General features: G+C 37.0%; 1 protein-coding gene across 1 annotated transcript in view; it reads left to right on the top strand.

The window, feature by feature from the left end:
* Positions 1 to 27,559, top strand: part of Plcb4 (phospholipase C, beta 4) — a 352,340-nt gene that overhangs the window by 187,323 nt on the left and 137,458 nt on the right. Inside the window, exon 4 of the mRNA XM_013011053.1 lies at positions 25,771 to 25,869. Coding sequence (XP_012866507.1) covers positions 25,786 to 25,869 — 84 coding nt within the window. The 5' untranslated portion in view covers positions 25,771 to 25,785. The remainder of the gene's footprint in view (positions 1 to 25,770; positions 25,870 to 27,559) is intronic.

Here is a 27,559-nt window from a genome sequence, read left to right as displayed (position 1 = left end):
AGAGAAGGTGATTAACTGTATGTCAGCCACACAGGGTTATAATCCACTGGCATCATATTTCAGCCTGAAAAGTAAACCTATTTAACCTAGAAAGGACTACTTAGCAACATAATATTGAAAAACCAATCAGCCCAGTTTTTGAGAAGCAGGAGCTGTTTCCATAGATAAGCCAAACAGGCTGGAACAAAATAGAGGAAAAGAAAGCATTTCTGTTTTGATTTGTGGACAATGATTTGATTTTTTTTTTCTGAAAAGAACAGCCTTTTTTTTTCTTTCCCTAAGAATATGAGAACACTGAGTTCTTAAGCTTCTCCTCATGCAATTTCCCTCTACAGAGTATAGTTAGGGGAAAACCAGGTTAAGGACATTCACTATCAAATCATCTGACCCTGAGTGCCAAGTTTTCCTCAGTACACCAATTTCTGGTTTATCATCTGCTAACCTTGCACTGTATTTCCCAAAGGGTGATTCCTGGTCAGTCTTAATAGTTACGAGTGTCAGGGAGGGTTTCTCTTTTGTGACTAGAAGCCTTGTGAATCTCATGATAACACTTTGCTTCAGGAAATCATTCACTGGAGAGAAGGGAGGGAGGAATAATTACCGGAGAGACTCAAACATTATGACAGGTGACGTGGATAGCTTCCTGTTTCAGGGGAATGGAGCCTAAAGCCCTGAGCTCAAGGAACACACAGACCAGACCTTACTGTTTTGAAACAATAAAACTGTTTTCTGAAAGCTTTGCTCTCTTGATTGCTTCATTCTGTGTCTGTGATTTCCTTAGAATAAACAAATCAGGAACAGCACCCTGGGTCTAGCATATGACCTTGTGTACCCACAACATGTCTCTTGCCTTAGAAGGTAACCATATGCTATTTTATTCAATTAAATCTCACAATGAATGTTTCCATCTTGCTTTCTTGGAGATTTGAACACTGAGACCAGCAATGTGCTTAAAATCAGAACAAACAATTCCAGTGGTGTGGATTGTCCGGGTTACAAGTCTATTCATGAGTCCATGGAGATTAGGAGGGCTGGTTTGCGAACTTCAAACTTCAATAGGTGCCAGTGGCCCACTACAAGCTTAAATGCCCTATAAATCAAGGAAGGGATTTGTCATTTTTATGCTAGTGTATTTAATGTCAGTCCAATTGAAAAAGATATTAATGTTCCATTGGCAGAGTTTCCAGGCGAGGTTTGATTTATAATAACAGCATCTCACATGAATGTGGATGTTGCTTAAACAGGACATCGCAAAACTAATTTTTTTCAAGTACTGTAACTCAAGAAATACATAGAAAAATACCTTTCTTTATAAAGTTCCAAAATTATGTTTTCGATCAAGGCTCAGGAAAGTTGTTTGCTTATGGTTCCCTCCTGGTTATTCCAATAGATTGACTCAGAACAATTATACCTGTTGTTCTTTCTTAATATGCTTTATTCATGGCTGGAAATGCAATATCACCTACCATCCAGTATCACCCTAACAAGGACAGAGCAGGTAAACATCATTACTTCCTGCTTACAGCTTCATAAGCCAGAGCTGCGCTCTTGTCTACATCAGTAATTGAGCTATCTCTAGGAGTCCTACATGGCAGCTGGCATGCAGAATGAACATTGTCTTGACATTCCCTGACTACAACAGGTTTTCTCTAACAATGCCTCCAAAGCATGATGGCTAGAAATGTTCTAAAATTGTAGGTAAAATTTGGAGTATGATATCTGATTGGAAAATGAGAAAATCTCTAAGGACAGATTATAAATTTAAACTCAAAATTAGATAGTCCATTTCCTGATATATTGGTTTATCTGCAAGTACGTGTAGAATGCTTTCTCTCTTCAGCAGATTGGGTAGGGTATATAAAGATGAATTCTCTTTCTTGTACATTATTTCATGAGTTTGAAATAATTATGGCAGTAGGTAGCTCATTGCCTTGGAGAGGCATATCAAAAGTGCTAAAAGAGTGAAGGAAAAGAGGATTAGAACATTTCAAGGGAGATGTAAAATTTGAGCCAGACTTCACAAGATAGATAGGATTGTCAAATGGTGAGATGATTGGGGTAGTTATTTATCCTAAGCAGAAAGAATGCTATAGAAAAATATAGAGGTGGCTAACAGGAAATTCCGGTGAACTTTGAGATACAAAAGACACATCAGAGGTATCAACTGATTTTTTAAGCAACTTCCTCATTCTATCTTGTTTTGATAGTCTCTTCTTATAAAAATTTTGACTTTTTTTTTTTTTTGGAATCCGGTCGTGGGGCCTGAACTCTGGGCCTGGGCGCTGTCCCTCAGCTCTTCAGCTCAAAGCTAGCGCTCTACCACTTGAGCCACAGTGCCACTTCTGGCTTTTTTCTTTCTGCTTATGTGATGCTGAGGAATCAAACCCAGGGCCTCAGGCATGCAAGGCAAGCGCTCTACCACTGAGCCATCTTCTTAGCCCCAAAATTTGAGATTTTAAACCCAGGGATATCATTTAAACACTTATACCAGCATGCCATCATACTACATAAATATAATGCAGATATCATGAGTCTATAAAAACAGTGACTTTAAAACATTTAGGATGTACACAAAAAATGAAAAAAAATCTGAAGACAGTTTCACTCTAATGAAACCCACAGCTAGCATTTGATTTTTCCCCCTTCAAATCTCTTGCGTATTTTGTTTTTGTGGATCTGTTTCAGTAGTTGAAATCACGTGTTACAGTCAACCTTCTTATTCACAATCATATTACAAGCATTTACCCATGTTCTGAAAAACTCTTTGCAACCAGGACATTGAATAGCCTTGCACTGCTTCACCTTAGGGCTTTGTCACAGTTGACTTTCCCCTGTCCTATAGCTGGAGATTTTCAGTATTCCATCTTTCTACGGCTGCCAACAGGTTGACTGTTGGCCAGCTAAACCTTTGCATCTCTAGACAATAAAGTTGAGACACTTACATGTAACAAAGCTAAGATGAAGACTGCCAGATTCAACCACTTAGGAACCAGAAAGAGGTAAGAGACTTCTTATATACAAAAAAAAAGCTGCTGCCTGATTAGTTGACAGGACTTTGGAGGAAAGATTAATTAGCAATTTAGTCATGTCCCCATAGAAGTTCATTGACCTTGTGCCCTCAGGAAGGAGACTCACAGCATTTCAAAGCCCTTTGGTACTCTTTCCATTTCCTGGGGAAGTTTAGATTATTAGTAAAAGACTCAAATACTGCAGAGGAGGCAGGCAGGCAAAGTTTAGCCAAAGGAAAAGATTCTGCTCAAACCTCCTTCTTCCCTCCCCTCTGAAAGGTGGACGAGCAGGGATGATGGAGAAGGGCAGTCCCTGTTTTGACATCAGTGGGGTTCTTATCCCCTCTTAGTTGGCATCAGCAAACAGGAAGGCATTCTTCTTAGAAGGAATAGTGATCAAAAAAGCCACACCTGCCTTTCTTAGTTAGAAGAAGCAGGAGGAGGAGGAGGAGGAAGAGGAGGAAGAAGAGGAATAGGAGGAAGAGGGGGAGGAGGAGGAAGAAGAAGAGGAGGAGGAGGAAGAGGAGGAGGAGGGAGGAGGATGGGGGAGGAGGAGGTGGAGGAGAAGAGGAAAAGGGAGGAGGAGAAGGAGGAGGAGGAAAAGAAAAAGAAGAAAACAAAAAAAAGAGCATGGATGCCAAACACCCATGCTTATGACTTGTTCGCTGTATATCAAGATCCTGGCCTGCTTTTCATTAACTCCTCTTGTTTTTGGTCCTTTGCTTCCTTCATGAAATTACACTCGAGGGAAAGATAATTGAATTGGAGGGAAACACAAGTCCTCCCTGAGCATGCTGTGGTAAATTCTGCTGAAAATGGGTTTGTAAACCCTAGCAGAAGGAGGTGCTTCCCTGGGCTAAACATGTGTTCCTAATAACAGTTCCTGGAGGCATCTTTGTGCTATGGTGCAGCAAAGGAAGGAGACAGGAAAGACACTCTTAGCTTAGGGTAAAGGAACATCTGTTCCACAGGGCTGTAGAAGCTTTTTTAAAAGGTATAGCATACATTACACAATAGATGCTGATTTGAAAGTTTTTGAGGAATTAATTTCCACATTAAATCATGTTTCAGATTTTCTCAAGAACTTTGCTTTTTCAAAAGAACCGTAACATCTTTTAGAGTAGGTAGACTTGCCTAACAGTGAAACTGCTATCCTGATTCTGGGATGAGACTGACTTTGTTTAAATATTGGCTCCACCATTTAAAAGTTCTGTACTTGTAGGCAAGCAATGAAATTGCTTGAGGCCTTAGTTTGCCTTTATTAACACAGTAATAACCCCTGTCACATCTTTATGCAAACTAGAAGGAAGAGAACATTTTAGAATACTGTATTGGAAATCAAGTTATACACAAATTGGCAAATGATATTATGCAGGTAGAAAGAAATGTTGCAACAGTGTTTTGCTGACTGTGAGCTAGGTTTGTAAAGCTAAGTACATTAGTATATTCAAAGTTTGGTTATTTATTAGGTTAAAATTATAGAATGAAAGTATTTCTCACTAGGAGAGCTTCAGAGTAATTTAACTGAACTGTGAAGTTAAATAGATGTATAAAATGTAAATGAACTCTAAGATGTTTTATGTTTATCACATAACATTTTATTTCCTAAATTTCCTCATTTAGTGTAGATTCTTATATTTAAAATGATACTATTTGATTTGCAATGGAAAGCTGAATGTTTTACAGAATTAAATTAGGAGTGAGTTAAAGCTTTAGGTTCCCTGGAAAATTGTCAATGGTAAAGTACTTATCATTCTTCTTATTTAGCTTTATTGAAAAAATAGCATTAAACATGCTAACATTTCAATAAATACTATATGATTGCATTATTTATCTAGATAAATTGACTAATAATATATAAGGCAACCAAGATAAATAAACCGTAAAGCATCCAGAAGTGAAAAATACAGCTACATGTTGCAAGTGGCTATGCATTCGAGCCCCAAAATGCTATTATGAAATCCAGATACCCTTATACAGAGCTTTAGTCATTCTTGACTATCATGTAATATCAGCCTTACTCCTTCCTCTGAAGAGAGAAGAATCCATCGGTCAGCACAACTGGGGATTCTCCAAGGCCTGATACTTAAATGGTGAAAATAAAATATTGATACACACTGTGGTAACAAAATAAACATTCCTTCAGGTATTCACTCCTTCAGTGTCTCTCTTGTCACCCATAAAGTTCTGCTATACATAGGATTTGAGAAGCAAATAGAAGAGTTCCAAAAACAAATAAGATACAAATCTTTGTCATATGTCTCGCAATATAGTGATCACATTTTTGTTCATAATAATGCCATTCAAAAAGTTGTTATAGATTTTGTGTTCTTTTTAAAAAAAATTGTATTGTAACGGTGATATACACAAGGGTTACGGTTACGTAAGTAAGGTAATGAGTACACTTCTTTTTGAACAGTGTGGATTCTGTGTTCTTGCTTGAGAAAAACTATCAAGATCACTGACATTAATATATTAAAAAATGAAAGATTACAGACTTTAATTTTATTACATTTCTATATTCCCATTCTATCTAAGTTGCTTGTTTGGATTTTAATGTCTCCCTGCTACTTTCCCTAGATTTCTTTTCTTCTTTATAGAATGTAATCAGGATGCTGACTTACCCACAACAGCCAGAGAACCCTCCTTCTTATTTTAGTAGGTATAAGAAGCAAGTTTTTGCTGTGTAACAAACCACCCTAAAATTATGTTGATTTAACAAGGGTCATGTTTTCCTTTTCACAATTCTGTATGTTGGCAGGGTGTTTTTCCAGGCTGGGTTGACATAGCCCCGTGTCTTGTCCTTTTTCAGTAGATTTCTCCAACATTTGACTGTATTGGAGTTACAAAGAGAAACAAGTAAGAGAACTCCAGTGTGTGAGTGAGTGCTTTGCATGCTTCTCATTTGCAACGAAGCCAGTAACAAAACGTATCTTGATTGGAGAGGCTGCAGTTACATTGCAAAGATGCATGGTTCAGAGAAGGGTAGACTCTGTTGGCTATATTTGGGAATGGTCTACCATGCCTCAAGAAGGGGCAATAAATGTTTCAGCAAAGAAAAGACACACCTTATTTGTTGACTGGAATAAGTCATGTACTCCGTGGTTTAATTAATTAATGTTCTGTTGAATTATAGTGGGGGTGTAGAGGTGAGGATTTGCAAAGGAGGATGGCAAGTGAAGACTTTTCCGCAATTAAGAAATGTATTTTGTGACAAATGGCCAAGTTATATTTAACTTGTTTATCCTTAACAATTCATTCAAGCCTTTGAGAGTCAGCTGTATAGAGATTCCATGAATTCTCATCTTTAACCCTTATGTGATTGAAGGCAGGCCTTCTGATAGATCAGGATTTGTGTGGAAAGTTGAATGAAATAAGTTTTCAGAAACAAAAGGTTGTTTTACCTTCTTTCTGCTAATCTATAGCTTTCCAGCCTCTCAAACTTGTTGCCTTTTCACTTCGCAAACATATTAATAACCCTTGCAGCATGACTCATCAGCCTTCTCCTGGCAGCCATCCTGCACTGGTATCCCCTGGGCAGGGAATCATCTCTCCTGCCACCAAATTCCTGTAAATGTCACATGGCTTTCCTGCCTGCTGCATTTGTATTGTTTCCTTGCTGTGGGTTCTGTAGTTCAGCCACCATTGACTATATCAATGTCTAGTCTACCAGGGACACCAGGCAACCATTAACAAACAATGCCTTTACAAAGAATGAAGAGGCAAGATTTAAGATCAACCCCTAGTTTGTTCCTTTGTATTATAAGTTTTCATGTTCCGCTTAACTGTGTTCTCCTCCTGGGTCACCAATACTTCAAGCCACTGTCAAGTGTGGATTGCTCTTGTTATCCCTTCATGGTAGAAAGGTTGGATGCAGAAGGCATTTATTCATTCCATCTATTTTAAACACCGACCATGTGTCATACATTTATGTGACAAATACAGAGGAATGAAAAGTCAACAAAATTGCTATTCTGGTGGAGGGATACAAATATATATATATATATATATATATATATATATATATATACGTTAAGTAGAAAAATAAAACAAGTGAGGAAAGTGAGATACTTGTGGGGATGAGATACTATTCTGCACTAAGTAACCAGGAAGATAGGATATTATGATATTATTTAAACTGTGACCTGAAGGCAAAGGAGCAGCTAAGCACATATGTAGGGGGAAAAAAACAGCTTAACCTTTAGGAAGGATATATGTTAAAGGTCCTGAAGCAGAATTATGCAACATCTCTGTGAGATATAAGAGAAAGTCCCTGTTGGTAGAGTTTAGAGAAAATGAGAAGGAATCAAAGACAGATGAGGCCAGAGCTATGAAGTATTGGAGTGCACTGTTTAGATAGGTGTGTACCTAAAGGAACTGGACAAGTCACACAAGGGTATGAACAATTACATAGGTTTGGAAAGAGAGATGAGAGAATGGGAAATGTGTGTCCTATGATCTTTTCTTCTCTCAATTCTCCTGTTCCTTCCTACGTAAAACTACTTCTATATGAGAAAATGATTGATCACCACCTGGCCCTGCACAATGGTATCTGACATGTATAGTCTGCCTTTTCAATGGGGAATACTTAGCTAGATCAGAATATATACATTTTATACATATGTACAGAATATATACTTTTGCCAGTATATGTTGACATTTTACCAGATTCAATATATTTTAAAAAGACCCTTAATTCTGTGTTGCTTTTATTATAATTTAAGTTTGAAAATAATGTGATGTCTAAATAGTTGCTTTGGTTAAAAAACAACCAAAAAAAACAAAAAAAACAAAAACACAAATCCAACTATATGATCTAAATTGAAAGAAGTCAGCTGCTGTTAATATTTGATGATCTAGATGTCACATGGTTCAAATGAAAGAGTACAAAGTGAAGATCATTGGCTTTCAATGTGACCGAAAAAAAAAAAAAAAAAACCCTGCATAAGGATGTTTCCTTTTTCATAAGCTTATTTTCGATGAAGAAAGCCATAAGGAACAAAAAGCTTTCTATGTAAGTGTGGTAGGATTAGTTATTTTCTTTTTAAAATAAGTAACATATTATAATCAACATAAATAATTTAAGCAAATTTAGTGTTTTTAAAATGTAGTGATAGTTAATAATGGTATTGTTAAACCTGACCCAATAAGGTTTATTATGAAAACATTTATTTTCTTCTTCAAGGTAATTTGATTATGCTTACCTTCTAGATTTGTTTTTTAGTGCCAATAATGGGGCATGAACTCAGGGTCCAGAGCTTGAGCCTGAACTCTTGCTGGGCTCTTTCTGTTCAAGGCTGGCACTTTAATACTTGAGCCATACTTCTACTTTTCACTTTTTTTTTCTAATAAGAGATATGAGTCTAATGTATTTGTCTGCCTGAGTTGCTTTAAACTGCAATCCTCAGATCGCAGCCCCTTCAGTAGCTAGGATTGCAGGCAAGAGTCACCAGTGCTTGGCTGGACTCACTGGTTTTATATGGCTACCATAGATCACTGTGGAAACAAAGGAAAATATAAATTATCATTTTTACTTGCTATGGCCTTCAGTAAATACAGCTTGATTCCCATCTCCTAGCCCAGTAAATCTACAAGCCTATTTAGGATGTTTTTTATATAGTAAATGTATAGGTTTATGTCCATGCTGATTTATTCCTGTGGTGTAGACCTAGTTTCTGTCAGTATAGTCATGAAATTAGCATCACAGAGGACATTTGTTGCTCTGGTTGAAACAGCTTTCCTGCCTAAAAGATGGAAAATGATGTGCTTGACCAGTGCATTCAGTTTTACATCTTGGAAGAGATTTTTGGAATATCTCTTCTAATCCTCCTGACAGACTGGAAAGCTAAAGTTTTGAGTGAAGTGTGGCTCCATGGAGCTCCTGAGTGAGCACAAGAGTTCCATGGTGGCCTGGCCATGACTAAGGACAAGGACAAGCCCTTTGCTCACTGGGAAGGGTTAAGATACTCTGTAGTAGCCAGGCGCTGGTGGCTCATGCCTGTAATCCTAGCTACTCAGGAGGCTGAGATCTGAGGATCGCAGTTCAAAGCCAGCCTGCGCAGGAAAGTCCATCAAACTCTTATCTCCAATAAACCACCAGAAAACCAGAAGCGGTGCTGTAGCTCAAGTGGTAGAGCGTTAGCCTTGAGCTGAAGAGCTAAGGGACAGTGCCCAAGCCCAGAGTTCAAGCCCGACGACCAACAAAGAAAACAAAAGTGCTCTGTAGTGGATGAAATAGAATAATTTTGTAAGCCTGCAGGGAGCTGTCTTTTTTTAAAATTTGAAATTTAATAGATATATTTTTATTTATTTATGTTTGTTTCCCCTTCCCATAAGAACATTTCTACAGATATTTCTTCTACTTTGAGAACCTTATTTCTATTTTCAGATGTAGAATCTCTTTAAATATAGTTTGGAATTTTTCTTTGGTAATTCATCTTACCAGGTCTTAAATTGGTGGGCGCCATTCAGAGTACATGTTTGCCACGGAGCTGCATACATGTGTCCCATGGAATTGTGAAATATCCTGTGAAGCTATGAGCATCAATGGGTGTTTAAAATTACTATGAGTTTCAAATGGGCTTTACAAAGCTTTTTTTAAATTTTTACTTATTTTTTATTTTATTTATTTTACTTATTTATTTTTACTTATTTATTTTTCTGTTGATTCTGGGGTTCAAACTCAGGGCCTTTTGCAGGTTGCCTGGTGTCAAGAATAGACTAGATATTGATGTAGTCAATGGTGGCTGAACTACAGACCCACAATTTGGAAACAATGCAAATACAGCAGGCAGATAATCCGACATTAAACAATGTAACATTTACAGAAATTTGGAGGCAGCCCTTAGGCAGAGACTCTTATCACTTGAGCCATGTCCACAGGACCTTTTGTGTTTCATTTATTTTTCAAATAGGATCTTGAATTTATACCTGGAATGGTGTGATTTTCCTATTTATGCTAGTATAACAAGCACGCACCACTGCACCTTTTTATTGGTTGACATGAGGTCCTTCAAGCTTCTTCCCTAAACTGGCCTGTTATAATGATTCTTCCAACTGTCTCATCTCATCCTGAGTCACTTAGATTAGAAGCATGAGTCACCCTGCCTTGCTCATTTTTATATTTAAGTTATCACTGAACTCATGGATGAAGGAAGGTCTTAGGAGACAAGAGGAATTATGAAGATAACCGAAGTTATTGTTGGCACTTGAATTAGACTTTATCTTAAGAGCATCAGTTTACTTCAATATATGCTAAAACCTTAACCTCGTTTCTTTGTGGTTCTTGGTGAAATGAAAGTTCCCATACAGAATGAACTGTTTTGATAGCTGCCTCAGAATTTCTGAGTGTTTTTAAAGTTAATCTCTAAGTACTAATATGCAGTGATGCTGTTTTCCTGATTTTATTTTTATGAGCCACAGTTTTATCTCCCACTGCTTATCTGATTTTAAAATGGCTGTAATATTTGGAGAAAGTTAATATTGAGTCATGCCAAAATCTTAATAAACTTAGTGTTGAGCTAATATTTCAGGCTCATTGGGGATTTCTGTATACTAAGATGGATTTTAATATTATAGAAATGCAATAGTGACCTTTCCATAAAACCTTAATAAAATTACTTTGTGATATAAACTACTAGAGAGATAAGAGCTTTCTTGAATAAGAGTTATGGGTGATTTATCTGCATTTTATGCCTATCTTATAACTCATCTCTGCAGATCCCTGTGTTTTATTTCCTTAAGCCAAACAACAATAATTTTCATATTTTTAAACTAGAAAACATGCAGAATTTTCAGACATTTTATTTTGTTTTGTTTCTCTTCACACCAGTTCCTTTAACTGCGGCTGGCAAGACTGCTGTCTTGATCATTCTAATAGCCTCCACGCTGTTAAAAACAAGTCAACAAGATAGGATAGTTAACAAGTAAGCTTCGGTCTTTAATTTGAAAATACTATTTGCAGGGATAAGGTTGGGGAAGGAGCAACTATATAGCAACCAAGCTGTGAATAATGGTGTATGACAAGTGTTGATAGCCAGTTTATAAAAACATACAATTATTCAGCACATAAATGGCACCTTCTCAAAGTTAACATGTTGGCTTGCTTCCTGATATTTGAAATTCTTTGCTTCCCAGGGACTGGCATCCAGATGACCAAAAATGACCAAAATCTGAAGACTAGAGCTTTGACTTCATATTTGTCTTAGGAAGAGTCATTGTGAATCAACTGCCTTTTGTGATTTCCTTCAAGGTTTGAATATTTCAAAAGTCCTTTTCAAATCCACAAATCAAAAGGGAGATGATGGCTGATGAACCAGTAGAAATTTAGCCTTTTGAAATTTTTCTTTTAGCTCCAGTACTATTTGCAAGTGGAAGATTGGGTAAGCCGTCACTCTGCAGCTGATTATTTATCACTTGGACTGTTGTCAATATTCTCCCATAGAGCAAACATCAAGAAGCATTTCACATTTCAATTCCTATCTGCCAGTGAGGGATTGTTTAGACAGTATTCAGAGGAATTTGGAAAGATGCTGATAATGTCCTAGTGAAAAACCACTAATCCCGCTTTATTTTCTGAAAAGACATTAGAAAGGAATTTAATCTCTCCCCCCCCCTCAGAACAGCTATTCCTCAATAACCTCCAAAACCAAAGGAACATTAGATTCCTTAAGTGGATGGATTGGAACAGTTCATTGTCATTGTATAACAGTCCTTGTTTTTTTCTGATGACTTAAAATCTGCATTCCTTGCTGGGAATGTATCTCAGTGGAAGAAGGCTAGCCCTCTAGTACAAAGTCAAAGCCCTCTGGATTTGATGTCCAACATTGCAAATAAACAAAATAAAAATTCTGCATTTCTGAGATTACTGATTTTTGGTACATAGTTTTCCCACTGAATAAAGATAGAATGGCTTTAGTATTCCTCCTGTATAGATTAGTTTATAAATACCTGAAGGCATCTCTCTTTTGCCCTGGCCTGTGAGTCAGATGAGGAAGTGATAGGTTCAAAGATGTTCATTCTTCACTATATCAGTAGGTCCATGGGATCCTTCCCAGCTTGTCTAATGTTTCTTGGCCTCCCTTCGCATTTCATTATTCATAGAGTTCAAGTGACTCTGAAGTCCTTAAAAATGCTCTTGGATCAAGTGTGAATTACAGTCTACTCCTTGTTCTCTACCTGCCTTCTATTCTATTTATCTGCTTAGTATTTCAGCACAGAGTACTGTGCTATATAATACTCTGCTGTATAATACTGTATAATACTGTACTGTATAATACTCTAAGTAAATAGGAAGATCTGATAATTGGCTGAAACTATGATCTTCTTTAGTCACTGTCCTCCCTAAGACAACCTTAAAGGCGAAGCAACTACTTCCTCACCATTCATTCATTCATTCAACAAATTTTAGATATTTGTCATATGGAATGGCCAGTTTCCTTTGTCTTATAGTTGCTTTGTTTAAAAACCTGAATCAGCTTTCCATTACTATAACAAGCACTTGAGATAATCTATTTATTAATAGAAAAGGTTCCTTAGATCATGATTATGGTTTTGGATGTTTCGGTCCATGATCAATTGGCCCTTTTGCTTCAGGCCTTTGATGAGACAGCACAACATATGGTAGATAGAGTACTATCACTTACCTCTGAGAAGGAAGCAAAAGGGAAAGAAGGAAGAGGTTGAGATCCCACTTTCCACTTTATGGAAACTCCCTTAATGACCTGAAAATCTCCCACCAGTTTCTATCATTCTATCATTTCTATCATTCTATCAAGTAGGCATGGCTAAGTAGGAAGCCATTAGAAAAACAGGTCTTTTAGAAACATTTATCCAAATATTAGAAACCTTCATAAAGATCTTGTTGTTGCCCACTTTCATCTGGATTTTAAAGTCTCAATTTGTTCTCCCTAGCAGTTCTTTTGTAGCTGTGAGTTCAGCTCAGGGTGTATTTGGACACAGCTGTAGAAGGAAGGATGGAGGGAGATGACAAAGGGGTTGAGTGGGGGTGTGGGGAGAGCCCCATGGGGAAGGAAGCTTTATAGATACATGCCAAAGGTGAGAAGTGGAGAGGTTAAGGAAGAACAAGATCAGATAAGATCAAGTTGATAAAATCTGAAGACCAAAAGCTCCAGTTATTCATAAAAACATTTTAACACAATTCATCTTAAAACATTTACTAGTAAGTCAATGGGCAATGGTGATACCAAAATCAAAGCTTTTCTTTTTTGAAGAAATTTGGTCATGGAAGGCAAGACTTGGGTGACCAAAATATACTTTAATTATAAACAATATCCTCTTTAAGATTAATGGACACGGTAATTAATAACAGTAGGCATCAGCACAAAACCTGATTTACTCATCTAATGGTCAAAAATAAATGTCATCTCCTTTCCCATTCTACTTTGGGGGTTGGTTGCAAAAGGATAGAATAAAAATACATGTAATACTCTGAGATAGTAGCGTACACTCATAGTTCCAGCATTATGGAGGCTGAGGCAGGAGGATCTTAAGTTGGAGACTTGCTTGGGCTACATAGTAAGAACCTGTCCAAAATAATGATGATAAAGTACATATAATAATTTGATTGCACTTGTGATATTTTTTTCAGAATTAAATGTTATAATTAGTTTTGTTAAAATGGTCACTACAGATATTCCAATGTAGTATTGTAGTCCAACTTGTATTATTATTATTAATCTTTAAATAGTTGTACAATTCACCATGTCAAAATAGTCTGCTTAATGTCATAGAACAAAGGGCTACAGCTGCTTTTTTATTTCTTAAACAAAATGTCACATTTAGAATAATTTTAAAAACAAAGCTAAGAATTAAAAACAGGATTCTCTTAAGTGAATAGTGTTATCCTGGAGAACATCTAAGAAAAATGAAAGAAACTTCAATTTGTTTTTCTTCAGGATAATCTATAATATTTCTTGACTTTGATGTTGAAGTGGCAAGGATCTGTCTTCAGTTAATTTGAAGGTAAGAAACTAAAAGACAGCAGTCATTGCCAGGTACTGGTGGCTCATACCTGTAATCCTAGCTACTCAGGAGGCTGAGATATGAGGATCATGGTGTAAAGCCAGCCCAGACAGGAAAGTCTGTGAGACTTTTATCTCCAACTAGCCACCAGAAAACCAGAAGTGGTATAGTGGCTCAAAGTGGTAGAGTGCTAGCCTTGAGCATAAAGAGCTAAAGGACCAAGCCCAGGTCCTGAGTTCAAGCACCCACCCCTCTACTACACACACACAAAAGACATCAGCCATATGGGTATCTCCTCTAAGCAAGGTAATCTTTACTTCTGGTTTAACCACATCTGATTGAAGCAGCTTAAATATAATTGTAAGAGAAGATATCCTTCCCTTATTTTTGTCAGGTCACATTCTCAGTGTTTTATTGCATTTAAATCTCAAGACTTGGGTCTTGAGAACCAACCAGCTCACACAGTGAAAGTATAGTGTCACCTTTAGGTTTAAATTCGTATTTCACCAAGTTTGAGGGGATTTAAACTTTCTGAGTTTAACTTTCTATATCTTGCTAGTTGGGTGGTAATTTTTCACTTGAATAGAGTACAAAGAAAAGGACTTTGTAAAATGGAATACATCCTATCCACGTTGGATGTGTCGGTTGGGAAGCCTGGAGTGGCTTAGTGACCAGTGGTCAGTGCCTCCAGCACAAGCATTTGGAGCCCATGACAGAAGCCTCTGTCAGAAGCTGCAAGAAGGCTGACTTTTCCTGCCTAATAAGACTGTCATCCTCTTGGTCCCCAGACGGGTTGTTGATTTGTTTCCCAAGTGTCTCTCAAACTTGTCTACAGCCTTGTAGCATTTTAGAATGTGCTGGGTCAGACATTCCCCTGAAGATACAATATAATTGATTGCAGTCACAAGGATAGTCACAAACACCAAAGCAACTTTCAGGAACTTGCTTATTAGCATGGACACTTGGGGGAAAAACCAAACACTTCTCTAACAGGGGCCAACAAATTTAGTCAAAGCAGCTCAGGTTGTGCTTGATTTTCCCAGCCTGGCTTGAGTCAGAAGTTAGAGACATTTGCTAAAATAATATAGGCTATGAACTCTTGGGAATTGCTTCACATGAAGCTCCCTGACCTCTGATATTCTTCCTGTTGCCTTTGGGCCTTGTTAGTGGCGTTTGTTTTTCAGTTTCTGTATAAGCCATGGAAGCAAACATACTTTAATCCAGTAAAAGCACACATCTTATGAAAGGGACAATTATTCAAAGGCTTTTGACCTCACAAGGATTGGGCAATGACTTGGCATCTTGTGAAGTGTGCTTTGATAATGAAGATCTGTTATAGAAATGTCATTTATGTCACTCCTCTGTAGACTGCTCTTCAATACACAATAGTAGCACTTTGTTTGACATCTTACCTGGACCTGTCTAATGTGGCTTTCTTTAGGAAGTAAAATATATTTTAGGAAAGGTATGTATGTAGTCCTTCGATAACATCTACATTTATAAATTATTATTATCCATTCATATAAATGTTGTAGACTAGATAATGTTTGAGCAAATGAATCTCAACTAGTAGTAATCAGAAAAATGATTATATACTATGCATTTTACAGACAAGGACATGAAAGATCAACGAGTTTAATGGTCTTGCTTTAGATCAGCAAACTGGTTTGGAATTCTGGGACTGGAATGCATGCCTTCTATCTCTGATTGCCTCTCTGTTTCCACCATAGGAGGCTGAACAGGTCATTTTAATTTAATATTAACTGTGGAAACCATGAAACATCATTGTATTATGATCCATTTTTTAAAGATGTGGCCAAGATACTTGTACAGCTATAAAATCTGGATCTTTTCAATTTACTTTTCTAATGTCATATTGGAAGTTGTGTTGTCAGGAGGGAGTGTCTGAAGCAAATGAAGCAGGCTCAGATTCTGTTTCTCTACTGGTCTACTGAACAAAGTCAGCCTCTGATAGGGACACCTAATTTTTGTGTGCATCCTTATGTAGGTGAGGATGAAGTCCTTTTTCATTGCCTTTAGTTCCTATTTAATTTTTGGCTGGCCCTAGAAACTAAATGAACATAAGAGTGATCCACAAGAAAAAAAAACACACATCCAATTCCTAATAGTCTTACATTTTCACAACAACGTGGTCTAAAAACAAATGACCAAATCAAAATACTTTTATAAATTTTTGGTCAAATAAATATGTAAAGAATGACAGCCAAATGGATCTCTGGAGTAAAGGAACACATTCTAAAGATGTCACTAAGAGATTTATGGCAGAGGGTGCAGAACTTGTCAGTGGGTCTTTAACTTTCTGGTGATCAAAGCTGTTCTTCAGCTCTGGTTAGGGGAGGACATTCTTTCCCAAAGTATGCAATACAGTTTGCTGCATATAGAAAAAGAAATGTCAAGGGGCTGGGAAGGTGGCTCAGTGGTAAAGTGCTTGCCTTGCATGCCTAAGGCCCTGAGTTCGATTCCTCAGCACCACATAAGCAAAAAGAAAAAGCCAGAAGTGGCACTGTGGCTCAAGTGGTAGAGCGCTAGCCTTGAGCTGAAGAGCTGAGGGACAGCGCCCAAGCCCAGAGTTCAGGCCCCACGACCGGACCCCCCCCAAAAAAAAAGAAAGAAAAGAAAAAGAAATGTCAAGTAGCCCTTTATAAAATTATAGGCCATTTCAGCTTGAAATATCAATGTATCAATATGGCATATTTTGAGACAGTACATCTGTAACTCTTACAGAAGTTATTTCATTTCAGGTAGTAGTTAATTAAGAATCACAAGCCTTGAGGAAGGAAACCTAAAAAGATAATCTTTCTCTCATAAATAACTGAGTTAAAGGATTTTCCATTCAGAGTGATTGTATTTTGGAGCACTGAAAAACAAAAGATGAAGAAAGGTTTGGGGATATTTTTAAGAATTTGTACAAATAAGAAAATAAACAACCTGTCTAAACTGAATTCTATGTAATTTTTTCCCACCAACTTATTAGTTTCATTGATGTCTGTAGTTTAAGCTAATGAGGATTGCAGATGAAGCATTTTGAACATATTAGGAGATAACTGACATAGCATGAGATTCAAGGTTTATTTAGGTTCTGTTTCTTTAATGAAAACTATTTTCCAACCATAGTGTATGTAATACTGTTAAGTGTATGAACACGAGAAGACTTATTTTCAGATACCTTTTAGCTAAAAAATTGTAAGGAGCAAAGATTTATTTTCTCCATATATGGCCTGGACTTAGTTTCAGTATGCATACTCTTATGCTTTATGCTCACATGTGATTCCTGCATAATAATAGCCCTGACCTATTTATAAGATAGTGAAGAAAATGTTTAACTACAAGGAATCTTTATTAAATTTAATAGCTCATTGTGTGCATGTTTATTTTAATAAGGAAATAAAATTTCAAAACAAAGGAGTCTTTGAATCTTTGAAGTTATGTCTGCTACTATACCAAGACGTTTTCCTATTTTTGTGGAGCTTCATCTCACAGCCTTCAGACTTACCCCATGTTCATGCCTGAGGCAACCTTTAGGAAGATTATTCACGCAAAGATGAAATAAAAATTGTCCCTTTGAAATCATCCTATAATTAAGGCAGAAATCAAGTCTCCAAAGATTTTTTTTCTCTCTCTCCTGACAAGTATGATTCATGCTGGGATGTTTTGCCTAATAATTGTGTCAGAGCCAATCCAAGGACAAATGAAGGGCAAAGTCTGGAGAGCTTGCATAAGAAAGAAGACTCAATGAGTAACCTAGTCACTTCTAAAAAGGGATAAGAAAACCATACATCCTAATTGGACTTGTTGAGGTGCTAGGTGCCAGTCTAAGCACTGGTCAGGGTAAGTCATAAGTCCAGGCTTATATCTATGTGTGGATAGCATATGTGCCCGTAAATTATTCATAGGTCACATCCAAGCTGTAGAAGCAAGAATGGAAACTTTTATATGGACTGGGTGCCAGGCAGCAGGATTTAATCAACTTTATACATATTTTTATGTGCTTACACTTCTATATGACTGACATTGTTTCCTCCAGGCACACAACACAAGAGATATATGAGTGATGTATTGTGTTGTGTTGTTATGACAGCTATATTGTCACTAAGTAACAGGATCTTTTCCATTCCATTACACTCACATAGTACCACCATGTACAGGTTGTCCATCACTGTCCAAAACATCATTTTGTAGGTATATTCCAAAGTTTGGTGTGTCATTCTCGCATCTTAGCAAACAAAAAAAAATGGCATTTAATGGTCACTTCTATTAGTATCAAAAGGTATCATCAGATGCAGATGATACCTTCCAGTTCTGAAAGATCAAAATACTGTTAAGCTTTGGCTTGGACCTACTAAGCATTTAGGAATTTCAGAAGCCACTGCACACAGTAAGCCATAAATAGCCCCAGCTCTCCCACAGAGCCCTCTCTCCTCTTTGTGGGCCACCTCATGAGATATGTCTGCATCCTTCAAAGAAGCCGAACTTCCAGAGAAGAGGTGAGTAATACTCAGAATACCTCAGTCATGCACAACTATTTTTAATACAGTTTCAGCTACTTATATTTAAGGAGGGTCTTATAGGGCTTGCATTTGAACTCAAGTGTCATTTCCAAGGGAATTGCTATGGGTAAACAGCATCAAAACCGCGTTGTGGAACAATTCAGTTATTCTTTTGGTAAGCCATTGTTGTATTCTAATTTCTTTGAAAACTGATTGGCTGTAGACTGATGGCTAAGAATATGATATTCTAACAGGACATGGAGAAAACCATAGAAGCAGGAAGGTTATACTGTGCCCCTCTCCCTTCTTTCTCCTCAGAGAGACCCTCATGTGATAGATACCCTTCCTGGTACCCAAAGGAAAGGAATAAAGACAAAGAAGTCTAGAAGAATCTGAACAAACAGGCTTTGCTATGTTCTCATGGGTTACCACTGTTATATTTTATCCTGTTTGTCCAATCGTGACTGTGTGTGTATCCACTGTCCATGAATCTTAAGCATAAAAATGAACACGTTTTCCCATTAGTTTTACTCTTCATTTCTTTTTGTTGTTGCTGCTGTTAGGTATGAGCTGGTGTCTTGTTCATTTACTGTTTTATTTGGACTGTGTTGGAGTTTGAACTCAGAACCATGTGCTTGCTAGTCAGATGCTCCACCGCTTGAGCCACAGTCACAGTGCTTTTCCCTGTCATTATTTTTGTTCTTTTTATCTGCAGTATTTGAATTTGAGCTCAGGGTTTTACTCTTTGCTAGGCAGCTACTTACCACTTTAGAAATACCTCTATCTCTTTTTTGCTTTGGTTATTTTTTTAAGAGAGTATCTCGTTTTTTAGCTTGTACTAGCCTAAACAATCTCCTTTTGTACATGTCCCATTGTAGGCACATACCACCATACCCAGGCTTTTCTGTTGAGATGGTGTCTCATAAACTCTTTTTTTAACCTGGGTTGTATAATTTTTTTAAATGTAAGGAATAAGGAATTAGAAAAATAATATATTTTAAAAAATTGTCATTGGAAATGTACTAGGTGTTACTTAATGATCAGAAAGGCTTCATTGTATTAATATATTTGCAAGCATGCCTAAAATATGTTTAGTTATCTGAGAATATTTAGAGACTATGCTTAATTGGACTTTAATCATTACATTTAAAGAAAGCTACAGTTGTCCTTAATTCTAAGGAACAGCCAAGGGGAATTGACAGAGTCAAACAGTGGATGTAGTTTACTTTTGATTCTCATGTTAAATTCTTATATGATTTGTGTTGTTGTTGTTGTTTTCTGGAAATTATTTTGAGTCAAGTGGTATCTTTTCATATATTAAACATGGCAAAGACTGAATTCAACACCACCATAATAAGTTTTATTTCCAAGTTAAAGAATAGCAGGTTTGGGAATTAGTATATAGTTTTAAGCTGATTGGTAAGCAGTCAGAAGCAGTCATAACTGCGCTGAGCTGTGTGAAGACTTCCCACTTTAAGCCACAGATGTAAATCCCAGAGGAGAAAGGAGGATCGTTTTTTACAGCTTCATTTATTAGTTCTTCCCTGCAGCTTGTTCTCGTCAGGAACTCTGGTGGAAAACAAAACATTGTTTAAAAACTGATTTTTATGAAAAGAAATAATGTTTCTTAGAATGTCATCCTCCTTTTTCTCCAGAGAATATTTTTTCTTGCATGTAAAAATTACACTAAAATTTTATGGATTTTAAAATACAGGAAACCAGAAAAGGGGAGCAAAAAAAAATCCACTTCAAGTTCCATCACCAATTGTAATGTATTTTCATGTTTAGTACATGTTCTGAGAGTCTTTTTTCTCCATAGAAAAATTAAAATGCATGTTTGCAGTTGTAAACTGGGTTGTACATATATGTATATGCATGCATATAAAATTATACTCATCAGCTCTCCATCACTGAGGAAATAGCTGAGGGGAAAAACAATTTTGAAGGACTTTTTGAGAAGACTTTTTGGCCCATAGTGCTACATGTTTGAGGGTGTGGTCTCATGGCCCCATGGGTATGGGTCTGTGATAGGGCAGAGTGGCTCAACTCACAACATACACAAAGCAGAGAACCCATTTGTACAATAAAGCTCCTCCCTAACCTCATCAAAGCTAGGAATCTAACCATTCAAATCCATCTATGAGGTCAGAGCTCTCAAGATCTCATTACCTCCCCAAAGTTCCACTTCTGAACCCTGCTGCATTGGGGATGGGGGTGGGGGTAGTGGTAAGCTCTCAATACATGATGAACTTTTGGGTGGTTGAAGTTCTAAACCATAATAATAACACATAATAATTTATATCATACTTGGTGTTTTGTGTGGCTGTCCAGGAGCTTGAACTCGGGGCCAAAGTTCTGTCCTTGAGCTTGTTTTGCTCAAGGCTAGCACTCTACCACATGAACTATAGCACCACTTCTGGCTTTTTTAGTGCCAAACTGGAGATAAGAGTCTCATGGATTTTTCTGTACAATCTCCATCTCCCCAGTCTCGGTCTCCCGAGTAGCTAGGATTACAGGCATGAGCCACCAAAGCCCAAATCATTTTTATTTTCTTAACAGCATATTGAGTATATTTGTATTTGCTTAACAAAAGCTTCAAATATCTTAATATTTTCTGAATTTTCTATTATTAAACAAATAAATATTCCTTTACAACATTATTGTTCATAAGCACAGGAGTATTTAAATGGGTAGTAAACTTAACCAATTGCTTAGTTGTGTTTATATAATGCTCATATTTTTCTACCGTAAACAGCACAACATTATCTATGTACCTAGATTCGCATGCATTTCCTTCCTTCCTTCCTTCCTTCCTTCCTTCCTTCCTTCCTTCCTTCCTTTCTCTCTCTCTTTCTTTTTCTTTCTTTCCTTATTGAATATTCAAAGTAAATAACTAAAGCATTGATAAATCAATATATGACAATTCTTTTTACACTTTCAATTATGATGAAGCCTCAGCATACAGCTTATAGTTCATTGTCTGCAAATATTTTGTATGAAGTAAGCTTTGCTAAAGATCTTACACAGCTTCATAGATATTCTAAAGAAAACCCACTCTTACCCATACCACTGATTTCCATATTTACATTAACTTGCCAACTTGCTTTTTATGAATGGATTTTCATAAGACTGCCAGGGAAATGTAGACAGTCTTGCTTGCAAACATTTGCATGCATTTTCTTTGGGTTAAGTACTACTGGTAGATTTACTAAGACAAAGAATATGGGCCTTTCAAGGCTGTAGAAATGCACTGGAAAAAATTTCACCAATGCATTTAAGAATTCTCTTACTTTTAGCCGTCAATGGCATTACCTATTATCTTTTTCATAGGTCTGTTCTCCTTACATGCTTTTATAAAAGTTCTTTAATGGCTTGTTGAAAGTGGAGATATTTTTAGCTAATAGGGAAAATTATCATTAATGATACAATGTATCAATGTCAAATTAGATTCTTACTTGAAGGAAAGCCATTCATTTAATAGTACTAGATGGCAGGATGATAGGTTCTTGATCTGTGTTTAGAAATACAAGGAAATCTTAGTTACAGATTGAAAAACAAAAGAGGGAAATGTGTTTGAGGGATTCAACTGTTTTGCTTTTGGCCAGCGGATATTTAATCCCACTTTCTGTCATGAAAAATAACTTTGGTTGTTCTCAAAAATGGCAGCATTTAAAGTCATGAGTTATTTGGTTTGGAGAAGAGACCAATTCTTTTTGGATTGTATTTTTAATAAGGTTAAAGGTAAAACGTAAAATTTATAAAATTTTAGCATGGTGCATTTTATTAGGTTAAAAGCCATAGGTTGTTAAGAAAGTACTTTTCCTTAGTTCACAAAATAGAAAATGGAGAATACCTTGGTTGGCATGTGGGATGTTGCAGAGTTTGTATAAAATTCATATATATTTATAGCTGTGATACAAAGTTGTTTAAATAAATTTTGAACCCAGGGAAAAAAAAGTATTGCAGGACTAACATTTTTACTGTTCAATGAGGCTTCAAAATAGAAGGATGAAGTTATCTAAATTCATTTCTACGTTTCTTCTTTTTTGCACTTTCATTTCTATCTTTACTTCCATTGAACAAGCCTATGTTCAATAGTTAAATCCCTTCGAATTATAACTATCTTTAATGCATTTCAGCTTGATTTTGCAAATGTCTAGATCTTTTAGGGAAAATATCCAGCATCAATAGGCCCAGAGTATATGTTTCCTAGGGCTACGATGAAAAATCACTACAAAGAAAAAAACCAGCAGAAATTATTTTCAGTCCTCCAGGCCAAGAGTTTGAAGCAAACTTGAAATCTACTATGCCATGAGGGCCATGTTTTCTCAGGGCTCTGGAGAAGAATCTGCTCCTGGCCTCTTCCACATTCTGCTGGCCACCAGCACTCCTGGATTTGTACTCACATCACTCCATTCTGTCCCAATCATCACATTATTCTGCCCCTATGCAAACCCTCCCTGTCTTACTTTTCTAAAAGCACAGGTGATTGTATTTAAAGTCCATAGGAATGATCTAGATTAATCTCCCTATCTCAAAATCTTTTTATTTTTTGCCATTCCTGGGGCTTGAACTCAGGGCCTGGGTCTAGATACGGTCTCTCAGCTTCCAGCTTTTTCTGTTTATGTAGTACTAAGGAATCAAACCCAGGGCTTTATGCATACTAGGCAAGCACTCTACCACTAAGCCAACCTTCCCAGTCTCAAAATCTTGAACTTAATTGCATCCACAACATTTTTCTTTCATTTATACAAATTAGTATGTGAGCATCTGTGGAACAGCTTACATATCCATACTTGATGTGTTTGATTTTACATACAGTCCTCTATCCTCTGTGTACTAGAAAGCAAACCATGTGTCCAGAAACCAAAACTTTTTGGCCAAAATTTTGACTCAACATAATCCTAGGACTACGTTGGAGGCAGTGTTGACTCTACAGTCAATGCAGAACATCTGACACGGGTGACAGATAAGTCTTGATAACCATCTTGTTGGTTTAGCAAGGGATGTTCTTTTTAATCACCTATAGGCCTAGCAAAATAGAAATATTAAAGATATGGGACAGAATAAGACCAGAAAACCAAGTGGACACTCTTCCTCTGTTCACACCAGCTGAAAGATCAGAAGCTATCTTCATAGATCACGTTTTGTTCTATTTGATGTTTGGTTCCGAAACAGTTCCCTTTGGCTCCCTTGTTCTCTCACTAACTTAGTATCTCATCATCTTCTTTAGATGGAGTCTTACGTCATTTATTTTTGGTTGACCAAGGCTACTTAGGAGTCCCCTCCTCTTTTGTTCCTTCCCTACTAAGCTCTTGGCAGTCCAGAGTTTTTCTTCTGCAGCCAATACCTTAGCTAATCTGTTCAACGGCCTAAGAATCTAGAAACAATGAGACTATTTAAAAACCTCCCAGCCTCCTTCCAGTAAACACTGAAGGTGTTTACACTGGAAAAGGTTCTGGGTTATCAACCTGGGATGGTATAATTCTCTATTGCTTTCAGCTCTCCTGGGGGGGAAGCCTTGGACTCTGTGTGGTAAGCTGCTGCCCTTCTGAGAGGCAGAGAAGACAGTCACATCTTGAAGTAGCTTGTACATGTACATGTACCTGGACCCAGTAGGGAACGAACATGTTTTAAGCTGTGAAAGGGGATCTGAAATGATGAGGAAAAGGAGGTAGTGATTGATGGGCTATTTCTCCACTCCATGTAGTTAGCAGGAAATAACATTTAGCCTCAGCATCTTTCTCTGCAGTCAGGTGGGATTGTGTGATATACCTTCATTTGTGCCTATTTGAAAACCAGCTGACTGTCAGGAGTTTCTAACCTTGTCATCTTGTATCATTTATGTAAAATTATCTGGTCCCTGCCCCTAATGTCAAGCTCTAGGAAGCACTTCAGAGATGGCACAGGGAACATCTTCTAACATTGCTTAAAATCAAGAAATTTGAAATTCTTTAATATAATTTTTTTCCAAAATGCCTCTTAACTCATTCTGTGCCCAAGAGGTCTGAAAGAAAGAAATGAAGTAGTTTCCTAACTTTTGGACAGATCTGTGGTTAGAGGTTAAGGTGAAAATCCATTATCTTCCAAATACAACACAACCTCTCAATACCCTATATCCCTTCACATACTGTCTATTTGGATGAAACTAGTGCTAGTACTATCCAAAGGGATATAAGCATTAGCATTATATAGTAGTGAGTTCTAGGAAGCATGTCTTGAATATTTATGTTGATCCTGGGGAAATCAGAATTAAGACAATAAAAGGTGGTAAATGGATAGAAACTTTCTTTTTTAATTTTATTGCAGGATTTTTTTAAATGCAAGATACTTCTTGTTTCTATTCCTTTGCATTTTCATTTTTTAAAATTATCATTGAGTAGTTGTTCAAATGGTATTTCAATTCAACAAATCAGTTTGTAAGTATAATGAACCTTTTTTGGTTTGTTTTATGGTATCTGTACTGAGGCTTAAACTCAGGGCTTGAGTGCCTTCCTTAGCTTTTTCATTCAAGGATGGTGCTATACTATATGAGCTACAAATCTGCTTTCAGTTTTTTGCTGGTTAATTGGAGGTAAGCATTTCATGGATTTTCCTGTCTAAGATGGCTTCAAGTGCCATCCTCAGATCTCAGCCTCCTGAGTAACTGGTATTATAGGCCAGAGCCACCAGCACACAGCTACTACAATACATCCTGAGCAAAGACACCCCTTCCATCATTCTTCCCCATCTTTCCCAATCCCAGCCATTCCTTTTAAAATGCAACCAATGAGAAAATAATCTAAAGGATTGTTGGCAAAAGAAGATTATGGAATATTACATGATAGTCTGCAGAAGAGAGATGCACTGACGTTTTTCCCTGCAGCACAGAAAACCAGAGAACACTGTATTTTTTTCTCATTTATTTATTTGTGTATCTTGATGCCAGGGATCAAATCCAGGGCCTTGCACATGCTATGCTTATACTCTATCACTGAGCTATACTCCTTAGCACACTGTTTTTGAATATGACTATATGCTAATAGTAGAATTCTCTCTATTTATTGTGGAGACCTGAAGTCCATTTCTCCTTCCAATTCTGTTCCTGGACTAGAAGGTATGAATGATGATCCTCAAATTTAGATACAAAGAGAAGGAAAATTGGGGTTTGATGAATGGAAGACATAAAGAAAAAGGAGAAATATAACAGGAACACATAAAAAGGGGTTGATCTTTGATAGTCACATTGCTTTAATTTCATATGCTAATGGGATTTTTTGGGTCATTTTTAGGTCTTGAATATCGCCATGGCCAAGCCTTATGAATTCAACTGGCAGAAGGAAGTCCCTACCTTTTTGCAAGAAGGAGCAGTTTTTGACAGATATGAAGAGGTAAAGTAGTGTGATTATCCTTCCTCTCAAAATGGTCTAATAATTATGTAATTTTAATCACAGTGTTGAGTAAATATTCTTTGACACAAATAACCGTATCTTTGAGCTTTCTGAGTTGGAACAGCTACGAGATGTGAAGCTATGAGGTAGAATAACAATGATGTTATAATTTGTTGTACGCTGGCTGTGGCCAGATATAATAATGACAATGGTAGTGTGATTTATTGCATGCACATCATGTGCCAAATTACCTTCTAAGTACTTTGTGTGTGTTATTTGTTTAATTTCTCCCAACAAACTCCTTATAAGGCTGTTGCTACTGTTATTATGGGTTTCCAGATGGGTTTTGTGTAGTAAGTTTTTGCTTCAGGAAGTTCTCTTGGCAGCCTTTCCACAAAAACTTTTCCATTTGTTATAAATGTGATGGTGCTTAGACTTGGTGTTAGTCCTTTGTGTTAGTTCATTTCCTTTGTGCAGGTCTGTTTGACTAAGGCATCACTTGTTTCTTCTTCTATTATTTATGGTCTGTTCAAGGTGATAACATAACAGCTACCAGGCAGTTACTTTGGGGTACCAAACTGTACAGAAAGGCTAAGTAGGTACACCCTAGACATATATTTTCTTCGATTATAGGTGAATTTGAGGTGACATATTATGGAAGCGTGTGTTGAGAAATAGGCATTGCTTCTAAGGCATAGTAAAAAGTAAAATGTCACTTCAAGTGAGAGAATTCAGTGTGGTAGGTAGTTAGTCTGCCTCCCTTGGGTTCAGACTTTCCACAGGAGCTTCTATGGAACCATGCGACTTGCTTCTTCCAATATATGCCATAGTGCTTCCAGAATTTATATGATAGATGCTTCTTAACTAAACAGTATTGCAATGGCAAATTAGGAGATAAGCTGTGGTCAAATATGGAAATGACATCTATTTGTATGTCTGGATAGAAAGTAAACAGCTTACTGCACTCTGCTCTATGGAAAAAAAATGTATCCTACCACCTACAGCCAAACAGGCTATTTTTAATTTTTAACAGTTTTCTTCTATGTTTTCTTAATTTCTGTTTCCTCCCTTTTTCTTTCACACAGTTGTGGTCACAGAATAATATCTCAGGAATATAAATCAAATATTGGTTCTCGTCTATTTAAAAAAAAAGTTTCCAGGGGCTGGGAATGTAGCTCAAGTGGTAGATTGCTTGCCTAGCATGCATTAAACCCTAGGTTTGATTCTTTAGTACCACATACACAGAAGTTGCACTGGACTCAAATGGTAGAGGGCTTGAGCAAAAAGTAGCTCAGGGACAATGCCCAGGCCCTGAGTTCAAGCCCCAGGACTAGCAAAAATAGGCTTCCATGATCCCCCACTATAGGATAAAGAATGTTCTTCAGAATAAAATATTAATTACACCCGTTTTCTACACCCATTTTCTGTGTGGGAAACTATATAGCTGTAGCAAAGCACTTGCAATTTGTTTCTAAGCTCTTATAATACAAGACATGTACTTTCCAATCTTTCTATTTGTTTCTGTTTTTTACTAGTAAATTTTTACATGTCCTTCAGAACCCAGATGAAAAATCTTTTGAGGTATCTTCCTTGACCAGTAGTGCAAGAAAAAATCCATTTGTCCTACCACTAAAGTACGCCCGGATATATTCTACTGCTTTCATATTTCATTTCATGTTTCTGCCTCTCC

Source organism: Dipodomys ordii, unplaced genomic scaffold (assembly GCF_000151885.1).
Source record: "Dipodomys ordii isolate 6190 unplaced genomic scaffold, Dord_2.0 Scaffold13, whole genome shotgun sequence".
NCBI lineage: Eukaryota > Metazoa > Chordata > Mammalia > Rodentia > Heteromyidae > Dipodomys > Dipodomys ordii.
The sequence above is the reverse complement of the archived record's forward strand: the minus strand, read 5'-3'. Positions and strand labels throughout refer to the sequence as shown.